General features: G+C 38.8%; 1 protein-coding gene across 5 annotated transcripts in view; it reads left to right on the top strand.

The window, feature by feature from the left end:
* The window catches only part of fat3.S (FAT atypical cadherin 3 S homeolog), a 304,473-nt gene that overhangs the window by 217,183 nt on the left and 72,258 nt on the right, over nucleotides 1-15,032 (top strand). For all 5 annotated transcript variants that reach the window (XM_041584587.1, XM_041584586.1, XM_041584585.1 and 2 more), the window contains one exon: nucleotides 1,426-5,499. In XM_041584587.1, the coding sequence (XP_041440521.1) occupies nucleotides 1,426-5,499 (4,074 nt within the window). The remainder of the gene's footprint in view (nucleotides 1-1,425; nucleotides 5,500-15,032) is intronic.

Genomic DNA, 15,032 nt, shown 5'->3' with positions numbered 1-15,032 from the left:
AACAAGGCGAAAAAATTCGCCCATCCTTACTCGTATACAAATAAAGATAAAAACAATGAATAACTTTTAAACAATATTGTGTAAAATGTTTGTAAGCAGATATTACCTATATATATATATATATATATATATATATATATATATATATATATATATATATATATATATATATATATATATAGTATAACAAACAAGGAAAAGTTGTGCTCACCGCTAAATTTTAAAACCATTAGGCGGGGGTGCAATAAGGCTGTGACCACAAAATACATATAGTCAAATACAAGAGTCCTCTGCACTCAACCCATTATCAATATATTTAAGACAGAGACATTTTGTGCTACTGCTACTGAAAAATGCCTTACCCTTTAAACAAAACAGGGATTGTTTGTCCATATATTGCAATATATTTAAGCTGGCCAACTACGTCAAAGTCATCCCATATCTGGCCAGTCCTATGCTCAATTTTCATCTGATTCATTAAGAATTCTATTGCTTCATTATACATTTTACACAGGGACTAAGTTTCACCTGCAAATTGCTGCTTTCAAAGTAAAACTCCCAAACTTGGCTGCCCTTTTATTGGCCACCAGGGGGATCACCTGACTATAGCTGGAGAGGGTGGGAGCTACAAAATGGAGCTGGTCACTGCTTCTGTATAACTATAACAAACAAGGGAAAGTTGTGCTCACCACTATTTTTTAAAACCATTAGGCGGGGGTGCAATGAGGCTGTGACCACAAAATAGATATAGTCAAATACAAGAGTCCTCTGCACTCAACCCATTATACATATATTTAAAACATTAAATATATACATATCCATGTAGCAGAAATAGGAGTATTCATAGGACATTTAATAGTGAACAAAGCAGGGTTTTTAATGAGGTTTTAGTAGGACCAGGACATTGACCTATATAAACACTCAAGACAGGTCCTCTTAATGAGGCCGAAACATAGACCTATATAAACACTCGAGAAATTATACTGACCCATATAAAGAAGTTTTGTTCATTATTAAATGTAGCATGAATTCTCCTATTTTTGCTAAATGGATTTGCATTATTTTTGGAGGCACTCAAGTTACACTGCTTACTTGTGAGTGCATAACATTACTATCATTTATTTTGGTTATTTTGCACAGTGAGCCTTATCTGTCTACATATCTATTCTTATTCAATCTTGCTGTCTCAGTAGGGTGAGATTTGGACTGAATTCTAATTTGCTGCCCTAGATACCAATGGACATAGTCATTTGACTGATAAGATTTTTCTTTCCCCTGTATCTGTGACCTTGTTATATGTAAGTCAAATGTGCAATATGTAACTGTTTAATGAATATTACATATTATATCTCTTCCAAAGTTGATCATTATTTAAAAAGTATTTTGCGATAATAACATTCTAATTTCTTTTATGTTTGGTTTCAGGAAATACTGGGAACACATTCAAAATCGAACCAGTTTTGGGAATCATCACTGTTTCTAAAGAACCTGAGATACCATCTTCAGGCCAGTTTGTGCTGTCAGTAAAAGTAACCGATCGTGGAAGCCCACCGCTTTCTGCCGCTGCCATTGTGAGAATTTCCTTGACAATGTCAGATAATTCTCATCCCAAATTTACTCAGAGTGAATATCAGGCTGAAATTCACGAAAAAGTGCACTTGGGAACATCCGTTGTCATGGTGTCTGCCATCAGCCAATCAACGTTAATTTATGAAATTAAAGTTGGAAATATGGAAGGGGCCTTTATCATAAACCCATACTCTGGAGTAATTACCACTCAAAAAGCACTTGACTTTGAGAAAATATCCTCCTATCAACTTACTGTTCAAGCAACTAATATGGCTGGCATGGCTTCCAACACCACAGTGAACATTCAGATTCTTGATGAGAATGATAATGCTCCAGTTTTCCTCAGTTCCCAGTATGTTGGAAGCATTAATGAAGCTGCTCCAATTAACAGTATAGTGCGCAGCTCAGACAACAGTCCTCTAGTCATCAAGGCAAGTGATGCAGATAGCATCCAGAATGCCTTGCTTGTTTATCAGATTATTGAATCAACTGCTAAAAAGTATTTTACAGTGGACTCCAGCACTGGAGCTATTAGAACAATAGCCTATTTGGACCATGAGACAATCTCATTCTTCCATTTCCACGTCCATGTAAGAGACAGCGGAAGTCCACAGCTTACAGCAGAAAACCCTGTACAGGTTACAATTGAAGTCACCGATGTCAACGACAATCCCCCGGTGTTCACAGAGGCTGTGTTTGAAACAACGTTGCTGTTGCCTACCTATGTTGGAGTTGAAGTTCTTCAGGTTAGTGCAAGAGATCCAGATGCAGCAATTCCACCAGAGTTAACATATTCTTTGACAGAAGGCAACATGTACCATTTCATAATCGATTCCATCACCGGCATTATTACAGTGAGAAATAGCAGTTTATCTAAGGATCATTACATGCTCATGGTCAAAGTGTCTGATGGGAAGTTTTATAGCACTGCCATTGTGACGATAATGGTGAAAGAAGCTCTGGACAGTGGCTTGTATTTCACCCAAGACTTTTATTCCACGTCAATAGCAGAGAATAGCACCAATGTCACCAAAGTGGCAGTTGTGAATGCTGTAGGCCATCATCTAAACGAGCCCTTAAGATATTCAATACTGAATCCAGGAAACAAATTTAAGATCAAGGCAACTTCTGGTGTAATTCAAACCACTGGGGTGTCGTTTGATCGAGAAGAAGAGGAGGTGTATGAGTTAGTGGTAGAAGCCAGTCGTGAAAGTGATCACCTGCGTGTTGCTCGGGTTGTTGTCAAAGTTAACATCGAGGATATAAATGACAATGCTCCTGTTTTTGTAGGCCTCCCCTATTATGCTGCCGTTCAAGTGGATGCTGAGCCTGGAACTCTCATATATAAAGTAAATGCTATTGATAAAGATAAAGGTAGAAATGGAGAGCTGACCTTCTTCCTACAAGATGACTATGGTCATTTTGAAATTGATAAATATAATGGCAGTGTCACATTGAGTAAAACATTTGATTCAGATCTGTCTAACATCGAATATATGCTGCTGATAAATGCTAAAGATCAGGGGGATCCTTCTCTGTCAGCCTCAGTAGAGCTTCCAATAACCATCGTCAACAAAGCAATGCCTGTATTCGCAAAGGCCTTCTATACAGCTTCTGTAGACGAAGATGTTGAAATGCACAGTCCAATTTTAAGCATTAATGCCACCAGCCCGGAAGGTGAAGGTATTATTTACACTATTGTTGATGGTGATCCATATAACCAGTTTAATATTGATTTTGATACTGGGGTACTAAGTGTGATAAGCCCATTAGACTATGAACTAAATGCTTCCTTTAAGTTGACTGTAAGGGCAAGTGATTCTCTGACTAGCGCAAGGGCAGAAGTTATTGTGGACATTAGTATAAATGACGTTAACGACAATGCCCCAGTTTTTCAGTTCCCATCATATAATGCAACCCTGTCCGAAAGCTCGCTGATTGGCACGCCTGTTTTACAAGTGGTGGCTCTGGATGCAGACTCAGAAAACAATAAGGTTATAAGATATCAAATAGTCCAAGACCTTTTTAACAACACAGATTCGTTTCACATTGATAGCACCAGTGGCTTAATACTAACAGCTCGTTTATTGGACCATGAAGTGCTACAGCAAAGCTATCTGAAAATCAGAGCAACAGATAATGGATTTCCCTCTCTCAGTAGTGAAGTTCTGGTGACCATCTACATAACAGACCTGAATGACAATCCACCTGTATTTAATCAACTGATTTATGAATCTTATGTTAGTGAACTTGCTCCCAGAGGACATTTTGTGACCTGTGTGCAGGCGTCCGACGCAGACAGCACAGACGTTGATCGATTGGATTACAGTATTTTATCTGGAAATGATCGTGTCAACTTTGTTATGGATAGCAAAAGTGGGGTCATCACCCTTTCGAACCATCGCAAACAACGAATGGAACCAATGCACAGCTTAAATATCTCTGTTTCTGATGGACTATTTACAAGTACCGCTCAAGTCCATGTAAAGATTCTTGGAGCTAATCTGTTCAGCCCTGTTTTCGCACAGAGTGTCTATGTGACGGAGGTTAGAGAAAATGCCGCCATCGGAACAAAAGTAATTTATGTAAAAGCAACTGATGGAGATTCTGGTATATATGGGCATGTCACCTACACAATCATAAATGACTTGGCCAAAAATAGATTCTTCATTGACAGTTTGGGTCAGATTGTGACAACAGAGAAACTTGATCGAGAGAACCCACTGGAAAGAGATATAAGCATTTCTCTTAGAGCTCTCGATGGTGGTGGAAGAGCTGCTTTCTGTATTGTGCAAGTGATTCTGGTGGATGAAAATGACAATGCCCCACAATTCAAAGCTACAGAGTACCGGGCCAGCGTAAAAGCAGATGTTGAAAAGGGCCATCTGGTAACACAAGTCCAAGCCATTGACACAGATGATGGGGCAAACTCAAGGATTACCTATTCACTATACAGCGAGGCTTCTGTCTCAGTAGCTGATCTACTCGAAATAGATCCGGACAATGGTTGGATGGTTACAAAAGGAAATTTTAACCAGTTGGAAAATACAGTACTTTCTTTCTTCGTTAAAGCTGTTGATGGTGGCATTCCAATGAAGCACTCTCTTATTCCTGTCTACATCCATGTAGTACCTTCTGAAACAGTTTTATCAGCTTTCACCCAACCCCAGTACACATTTATGGTGCCTGAAGATTCTGTTATCGGAACTATCATAGGATCATTTCAGATTACCCCAATCCAAATTGTTACATTTAGTATGGTCAATGGGGAACTCGCTGAAAACAACAAAAATGGCATTTTTACTATTGATAAAGAAACTGGGACATTGAAGCTCGATAAAAGAGTTGACCATGAATCAGTGCCTGTGTTCAGTTTCAAAGTTGCTGCATCTGTACCTCTACATACGGTTGATGTTTTTATAACTGTTGATGTAGAGGTGAAGATTTTGGATTTAAATGACAACAAGCCAGTATTTGTTTCTTCCTATTATGAAGCTGTTATAATGGAAGGTATGCCCATTGGAACAAATATTATCCAAGTCAAAGCCACTGATGCAGATTGGGGAGCTAATGGTCAAGTGACATACAGTCTAGTTTCAGAAAGAGAAGAAGACAAACTCTTGGAAACCTTTGCCATTGATTCAAATAGTGGATGGATTAGCACACTGAAGGATATGGACCATGAAAAGCATCCTACTTATATGTTTACAGTGGTGGCATCTGACCTTGGAGAGACCTTGTCCCTTTCATCAACAGCAATTGTATCTGTGACTGTCACTGATGTTAACGACAATGGGCCTATCTTTGAACATGAGGTGTACAAGGGATCTGTGAAAGAAAGTGATACCCCGGGAGAGGTGGTGGCAGTACTAAGTACATGGGACGAAGACACATCTGAGATTAACCGTCAAGTGAGCTACCATATCACAGGTTGGTAAACTAGCATAAACAAAGACATACAATATAAGATAATTTATTGATAAGCTATTATATAATATCTTTCAAGTTCCCTGATAAAAAAATATTTTAATTGTGTATGTTAATAGATGGGGAGGGAGGAAAGGTAACTAAAGCTTGACAATTTAATGTACAACAGACAAGGACTGTGTGTCATACAATTTTCAACCCAACCATAATACTTTCAAAGCCATACCCAAACCAGCCTGAAGTCCTCTTCTGCTGTATGACACCCACCTGGCATGACTCCTATGTGATTATTCATATAAGGACATAATCAGCCGTCATAGAGACAACACTATTATATGACCAAAGGTTAGTAGTCATTCTTAAAATCTGACTTGCCACCAACTTGAATTTACATTTACTTGGAGTTCACTTCCCAAGTCACCATTTATGTTGTTGGGGTGCCTTGACAAATATTATTTTTGCAGTTTTGGCTTAGGCACTGACCTTATATCCCTGAGTGAGACCAACATATACAAGGAGTTGTGGAGTTGACTAAAAAGTTTGCATGCACACACCTAGGGGCAGATTTATCAAGGGTCAAATTTAGAGATCATGGGAGTTTGTAAAAACTCCCATAAACTCCCATGAACTCCCATGAACTCAAAATTCTGAAAAAAAAAGAATTTTCAAATTCGGGTGAATGGGATCAACCCGCAAACTCTAATCGAATTTGAATTAAATTCGATTTGATTTTTTTCACCAAAAAAAAACTAGATTTTCAGGATGTCTCCAAACAACTCCAAATTGATTCCAGGATGTCCCCCATGGCTTAAACAGCAATTTGTCAGGTTTAAGGTGGCAAATAGTCAAATCTGAATTCTAAAAAGGGCCAGTACATGATAAATTTAGAAATTCGAATTCACATTTTTTAAAAAACTTGAATCGAATTTTAACTATTCCCTAGTCAAATCACACTAAAATAAACTCAGCATTGTAAAAAAAAAACCAGTTGTACTCTAGTTTTACTGCTATTCATGGAGTTTCAGGGCACCAATAATGAACTATTAAACTCGGGTTTAATAAGTATATGTAAATAAATAGAGGTTGTGCTGTCAGCTGTTACCACCGAGAGATGAATTTGGCATATGCTCCTCAGGGAACATAATGCTGAATGATGTTCACCGTAATCTGATTTGTAATGCCTTTTATAGTTATGATGAAAAATATTCATAGTATGTATTTTAATTGAAGCATCTAGCTCCTGTCAGGCGCCTACCTGGTAAATATAGTACTCCATTTAAATGATTGTTAAAACACAACTGCAACCTTTCTGCTCTTTTCCCCTTCTAATATAATTGGAATCAGCATGTCGTCTGGAGTTAAATATGTCAATCAGATCCAATGGCGGATAGTCTTGAGCTGATTTTAAAAAATGACGACATTCACATTGTTATATCAAGTAATTTTCATCAAATAAAATGTCATTCCACCTTGTTTAACCCTTAAAGGAGAAGCAAACCCTATAGTTAAAATTCCCCTACCCTACATAGACCCCCCTCCCTCCTCCCCCTAGCCTAAGTCTTTACTTACCCCTCTGTGCAGATTCTGTCCAGTGGGGTTCACGGGCGCCATCTTCTTCTCTTCAGTAATCTTCAGGAAGTAAGTGCCGTATCAGCGCATGCGCAGTTGCAGGTGCGCCAAAACTCACGAAAATTGGCGAAGCGCTTTTCTCATTCTGAAGATTCCCGAAGCGGCTGAAGATGGCGCCCGTGAACTCCGCTGGACAGAATCTGCATGGAGAGGTAAGTAAAGATTTAGGGACTTAGGAGCACAAAGCGTTAACTCTTTTTCTACTGTCTTCAGGTTCTGCTTGTGTTTTCATGTATTGTATTGAAAAATGTTTCTTTTTTGGGTATATTAATGAGATTTGAACAAGGAATCTCTCAAATGAGGGAAACCAGCTTTTCCAGCAAGGTTTTAGGGCTTTGTCTGGTGTGCCCTTGATACCATCTTCTCTGGTGGGTATGACTCCAAATAAGTCTCAGTTGGGTATATTTAATGTTTAGACCAACATAATGATGGATGAAGTCAATGTGTTACATCGGGTATTTTTCTAATGATTACTTATAAAAAACATTTATTCTTTTTCTGGAATTTAATTTTCTATTTTTTTTTTTTTTGTTGCAATGAATTATTTTTTATTTCTGCCCAGGGTCAAGAAATCTGCCATATTTAAGTTCTAATTAAGAGTCAGTGTGAGAGGAGAGAGCTGCAGTATCCTAAGTCTGCTAGTGAGGGGTGATATTTAGCTCATTACCTACAGTAGCTCAGTAATAATAATGTTTCACCCTGTGACATGAAGCATGAACAGAAAGCCTTCCCTTCCTAATGTGGGGCTGAGAAAATGCTAATGAGATAGAATGTGACATTATTGTACAATGTTAAATGGACAAAAAGTTTTTGCAGCATTTATACCTTCTGCTACTGGCATCATCACTTAAGCCTTTCCCTCATGCTAAGGGGAGTTGTAGTTTAATAGCAGCATAGGATATTTTGCCTCATGCTATAAAACAAGCCTTAGTTGATTGCTGCATATTTACTGGGTTTGACAATGGTACTTGTGTTTGAAGTGCCCTGGCACCACTTTGATTGGCTGCAGTTTGTTCTAGCCATTATAATATTCTAAAAATCTGATTGACCGCAGGTTCCCATAATAATGTCAATATTCTAATGGTCTCATTGGCTACAGGTTGATGTAACCATGGTGGGTGTAATCATGTGACTATTCTATGGGCCTCATTGGCTACAGGTTGATGTAACCATGTAAATATTTAAATGGTCTCATTGGCTTTGTAACCATGTGACTAATCTAATGGTCTCATTGGCTACAGTTTGATGTAACCATGTGAATATTTAAATGGTCTTATTGGCTTCAGGTTGGTGTAACCATGTGACTATTCTAATGGTCTCATTGGCTACAGTTTGGTGTAACCATGTGACTATTATAATGGTCTCATTGGCTACAGGTTGATGTACCCATGTGAATATCTAAATGGTCTTATTGGCTTCAGGTTGATGTAACCATGTGACTATCCTAATGGTCTTGTTGGCCACAGGTTAGTGTAACCATGTGACTATTATAATGGTCTCATTGGCTACAGGTTGATGTAATTATGTGAATATTTAAATGGTATCATTGGCTTCAGGTTGATGTAACCATGTGACTATCCTAATGGTCTTGTTGGCCACAGGTTAGTGTAACCATGTGACTATTATAATGGTCTCATTGGCTACAGGTTGATGTAATCATGTGAATATTTAAATGGTCTCATTGGCTTCAGGTTGGTGTAACCATGTGACTATTCGAATGGTCTCATTGGCTACAGTTTGGTGTAACCATATGACTATTCTAATGGTCTCATTGGCTACAGATAGGTGTAACCATGTGCCTATGCTAATGGTCTTATTAGCTTTAACTTGGTACTTGGCCTTGTAAATATTCTTGTGTTTTATTGGCTATATGTCTGTACAGTTCAGTGTATGCTCTAATGCTCTCATTCAGTACAGAAGGATCTAGCTATGTAAATATTCTAATTCTTTCACTGGCTACAGTATGGTTTGGAAATGTGAATATTCTAGTGCTCTTATTGGCTACATGTTGGCCTAGTCATGTGAATATTATACAGCAGTGATCCCCAACCAGTGGCTCATGAGTAACATGGAGGTTGCCCCCAAGTGGCCTCAAAGCAGCTATTTATTATTAAATTCCAGGTTTGGAGGCAAGTTTTGGTTAAATAAAAACCGTGTGTACTGCCAAACATAGTTTCCTATTTGATGCTAGTCCACATAGGGATTTCCAGTAGTCAATCACAGCCCATAATTGGTACCCCAGGAACTTTTTGGATACTTATTTTGCTCTTCAACTTTTTTTTTTACATTTGAATGTGGCATCTAGATTTTGTGACTACAAAATACCCTGCAATAGACAATACTGAGAAATGCTTCTGCTAAACCACACATTGGGTAAAATGTAATAAAATTTGCAAAGAGAACACATTTGTGCACAAATAAGAATAAAAATTTGCAAGTCGTAATGTAATATTCTTCATTCGACTTTTATTGCATTGAGAATCTTATTGGGCATTGGCGAACCTTTAACACCTGCTTAAAGGTGGCGTAAAGTTTTGGAGGAAACGTAACAACGTTTTCATTAAGTTTTATTACAAACATTGCGTAATATCGCACACTATACAATTTGCAATTGCTATCCTACTGTCATATGAAAGGCAAGGTGTTCACAAGGGCAATATTGTTCACTTTGCGAACATTTATTCGCATTTTGAATGATTTTTTGCAATATTGCATTCCCCCAATAGTTTCTTAGTAAAGCCATTTATCACTATTATCTATTTTGTAGCCAAGACAAGTAGCTGCTGCTAGTAGCTCTGTGTGCCTTCACCCTAAATGTTGTGGATCCCTGGTCTACAGGTTGGTGTAGCATTGTAAATGATCTAATATTTTGCATGACTAGAAGATGATTTACTATGCGAATGTCAGTTTTCTGGAAGGGTACAGGTTGGCCTAGAACTTATCTTATGCATGAACTGGCTCCAGGTGATCTAGCCATGTGAATGTTCTAATGCTCTGGTGCTCAGATTTGCTACGTATTCATTTAGCCATGTTAATTTCCATTGGATGAAGAAATGATTAAATCTACAGTTTGGCTACTGGTTGTGGTAGACTGTCATGATGGGTTCTATCCCCATTGACAGTAAAGTTACTTTCATAAAAATGGAGCAAAACAAGTAATTTATCCCTAATGTCTGTTGCATGCCTGTGAATTGATGGCAATCCTAAATATGAGTGGTTAGGTTAAAGCAATGTTGGAAGTGAAAGACATGTCAGGTGTTGGTAATAAAATCCATCCAGAAGCCAGTTGTTGTGGAGAAAATGACTACCGAGCTAATAAAAGTTTAGCAGCTGCAGAACAGAATCTTCTGAGAATGAAATAAACTGCTTCCTAACGCCCATTGCATATTATGAGAATACCCTGAGTGGTGAATTTATTGATCTATCTCAGCATCCTCTTGATCACATGTGGAGTCAAAATAGCAAGTGTGTGTGTGGCCTTGGGTGTTTTCCTTTTCTTTATTTGGTTAGCAAGGACTAAGCTTTGAGACAAAAAATTCCTACTTACACATTTCCTTATAGGCCGACTTACATCTAAAGTATGGAAAATAGGTTTAAACATAAAGAAATACTTTTAATTCAGGAGCAGTCTGTAAAAACAAGAAGAGAAAGATGAAGGGGCTGAACTAACAATGATTAGTGTTGTGTGGGTTTCTTCAAAGGATTCAGGTTGGGTGAGGGTCACAATGGCCCTGTGCAGCACCGAGTCCCTGAATCCCAGTTGATTGGGAGATAGGATTGAGCAGAGCTTGACCCCCCTGACCTCATCTTTGACATAGAGATCAGGTTGGTTACAGGTACAGATTGGGATATTCCTAATCACGACCAATGATGCTTTTTTACAGATGTGAAGAGTTAAGTTCCTTGGGGTGGTTGTCCCCAAATAGTGTATTCCTGAGGTGAAAATAGCTTAGAGCAGCCCCATTTTAGTTATGCCACACCCTGTGGGAGTGGTTTGAGGCAGGATCAGCAAGTGCATTTTTTTTAGTTGTAATATTGCTGTTTAGGTGCATCTCAGGTCATTTTGCCTGGTCATGTGCTTTAGGATGGAACTGCTTTCTGGCAGGCTGTTGTTTCTCCTACTCAATGTACCTGAATGTGTCGCAGTGGGACCTGGATTTTACTATTAAGTGCTGTTCTTAGATCTACCAGGCAGCTGTTATCTTGTGTTAGGGAGCTGCTATCTGGTTTCCTTCCCATCGTTCTGTTATTAGGCTGCTGGGGGGAGGAGTGATATTACTACAACTTGCAGTACAGCAGTAAAGAGTGACTGAAGTTTATCAAAGCACAAGTTACATGAATGTGGGAAGCTGGGAAACTGACAATATGTCTAGTCCCATGTCAGATTTAAAAATGAAATATGAAAAAAGTCTGTTTGCTCTTTTTAGAAACGGATTTCAGTGCAGAATTCTGCTGGAGCAGCACTATTATCTGATGCGTTTTGAAAGAATTTTTTTTTTTCCCATGACAGTATCCCTTTAAGTATTTTACATTCTCCAGTTCTTTGTGATTTAAATTTTGAATTTAGAGTAAAAATATTTTATTTGTGTCCCATAATGTATGGGGATGCCAGGATTTGGATTTGGAGGGTCAAGGTTGGTGATAAATTACTTTTTCACTATTAGACTGAGACCCAGGATTTCAAGGTCCCCTAGACCATATATATGTTTATCGGTCAATACCATATGTCCCAGTGTCTCCCAATTAGGCGGGATAGTCCTGAATTATGGACCCAATGGAAATGGTGGAATGTGACCAGACATGGCCCCTTTTAATATTCAAACATCTGCCTGGCTACTTAGCAGCCACTGTGTCTGTTGTCTATAGTGGGCTGTAATAAATTCATGGAAAAATGTTCTACAACCCACTTATCTTCTTAGTTTTCTAAACCCACCAATTAATCTAGGACACAGGTAAAACATTACACTTTCTTTAGTTTGCCTTAACCAAAAAAAACCCCAATCATCTATGCACAATAAACTTCAGTCCACTTGTGACTTCAAAGTTTTCCATTCTTGGAGTTCACTTTTCCTTTTGTTCTGATTTTAATATTGGGGAAAAAAAGAGCATTAATACAATTGTTTTTGGCAAGTTGGCAAAGCTTCCATCACTTAGCCGGATAATAATTGGTGCATTAAATCATTTTTACATTACAAGGTTTACAAAAAAAAACCATAATACTTGCATGAATGCGATGCACTTGGTTTGTTTTAATGGTAATTACAAAGGAAAGTGATAAGATGCTATTTGCACACCTGCACCTATAAATGTTATTTAGCTGATGATTTAGTGGGTGGGGGGATAACATTTAGCATTTAATCGAAACCTGCTGCTTATTCCTGGGTTGCTTTAAGTACATTATACAACTAAGCAGCATTCACCACCAGCCGCTTTTAATTGGATTTTATTCTAACCCCCTGGAAGTGCCGAGACTTTTGCTGCTGACTTGGAACAGACTACTTGAAATTATTGAAGTATTGTTAATCACGCTCTTTCAGTGGAGAACAGATTTTATGTTCTCTGGAGACACAGCAAGTGGTCTGAAAAATGGCATCCGAGGTGAATTGAAAAACACACTGCACTTTTCTTAGGTCACATACTTGCATCTCTCATGAGAATCTCAAGGCCACCAGTATAGTGAGGGTGAATGATAACAGCTATAAAACCAGACAGAAATAAACATTCCAGAAAAGCTAATTTAACATGTTTTCTCCCACTTTTGGACTTTTACACTTTCATAGCATTTTGCAATATATCTGACTTCTAGTTCATTGTGTTGTCAGTCAAAAATTCAGTAGCAGAATTCAGCTCCAAAGAGAAGACTCCATTTATCCAAATACTTTACTTGCTTCTCTTAAGTAGCTGGCTACTGCCAAGTTGCTTGAACAGTTTGCAAAGTATAATTTAGGTTGTGAATTGCCATTTATTTACCCATAGAACAGCTCAGGGCCGGAACTAGGGGAAGGCAGAAGAGGCAACTTCCTAGGGCACAACGAAAGGGGGACGTTGGGCACGTACCTGTCTTCTGCCTATAGTTCACTGTTCCTCCCTGCCTCCCTCCCCTCAGATGCTCTCTCCCACCTCCCTTCCCTCCCCACTGGTGCTCTCTCCCACCTCCCTCCCCTCCAACTCTCTCTCCACCTCCCTCCCCTCCAGCGAACTGTGCATGGGGGGAGCATCACCTAGGGCTCTCTGCCCGCTTGGCCCAGCACTGGTGCCGCTATTTATCCCCTAATTCCAGGGTAATTGTGGCCGTGCTTCAAGTTGTGTCCATCACAGTTGTGCCAAAATGGTTGAAATGGTGCCAGTGTTTTAAAGGGGTGGTTCACCTTTTAGTATGTTATAGAATGGCCAGTTCTACTGGCCAGTTCAATTGGTCTTCATTATTTATTTATTTTTATGGTTTTTGAATTATTTACTTTCTATTTTTGCTCTTTCCAGCTTTCAATTGGGGACCACTGACCCCCAGAAAGGGAAAGAAATTGGAAGCACTCCAGGCTACCAAGAAAAAAATATTAAATTTTAATACAATGGAAGTGCAACTGATTTATCCTATTAATCAATGCACATTCCCTGGTCACCTGTCTCACAATAAATCCAATATATATGCAAGTGCATGTGTGTATAAAGACAAGGGTTTTTAGTTAGAAAGTTATGATCACAAAATTGGTAAGTCAAGGTAAACCCCATACGGTGGTCCCTAACTGTTTACCTCTGGTCAATAATATAAAGTACCAGTAGTCCTTGGGATCAGTGTCTCCTGACCTTGAGTTTGGTTTTAATGAAAGGGCTAGATCCTCCCACTAGCTGCTGCGGCTTTTGAAACAAAAGAAGGCTACAAATGTATTCTAATTGCTACTTTTTTTTATTACTCTCCAAATTGTATTCCAGTCTCTTATTTAAATTAGTGCATGGCTGCTAGGGTAATTGGATCTCTAGCAACCAGATTACCGAAATTGCAACTGGAGAGCAGCTAAATATATAACACAAAATAACACAAAAAAAACATAAAAAAAATAAAGCAAATTGCCTCAGAATATTACTTCGTACATCATGTTAAAAGTTAACTCAAAGGTGAACAACTCCTTTAATACTAACCAGGTGCACATCGTATTTAGCATTTTCAGACCAAAGTTTGCATCACTTCTAAAGCCCACAGTCAACATGACATTTGCATCAGCTTCAGTGGGTACAAGTGTGGTGCACAACCTGCTGTGGGAACCATGGAGGAGCTACTGGCAGGTCCAGGGTGGTGGTATGTCACCATCACCATTCACCCGAGGCAGGATAGATGCATTGGCAACCAAGTACCTTCATGAATTCCATCATTATGAGCATTAGTGCCATTTTTGTGTCTACACACAAATATGTTTATAAATGAGCCCTTTATTCTGTTATAATGGAGCTGATGCAATACACAAATGGTAGTTGCAATCTGCAATTGATTTGTATGGTCTCTCTGTGTTTATGTGGGTTTCATCTGGATACATACAGGTAGCCTAATTGGCTCCTATTGAAACTGACCCTTGTGTGTGTATTGTGTGACAAGAACTTTGACCTTGGACTGTAAGCTTCACTGGAGAAGGGAATGATGTGAATGATGAGCAATGCCATTAAATGAGAAGGAAAGGCTAAAATTAAGTAAGCTTTATCAGAAAGGTCTATATAAATACACCAGTAAACCCTCAAAGTAATGCTGCTCTGAGTCCTCTGTCAAAAGAAACAGCACATTTCTTTCCTTCTATTGTGTACTCATGGGCTTCTGTATCAGACTTCCTGTTTTCAGCTTAGACCTCCAGGGCTAGGGCTTGAGCATGCTCAGTTTGCTCCTCTCCCGCCTCCCATCCCTGCTGTAATCTGAGTTCAGA

Source organism: Xenopus laevis, chromosome 2S (assembly GCF_017654675.1).
Source record: "Xenopus laevis strain J_2021 chromosome 2S, Xenopus_laevis_v10.1, whole genome shotgun sequence".
In the NCBI taxonomy this organism is placed as follows: Eukaryota; Metazoa; Chordata; class Amphibia; order Anura; family Pipidae; genus Xenopus; species Xenopus laevis.
The sequence above is the reverse complement of the archived record's forward strand: the minus strand, read 5'-3'. Positions and strand labels throughout refer to the sequence as shown.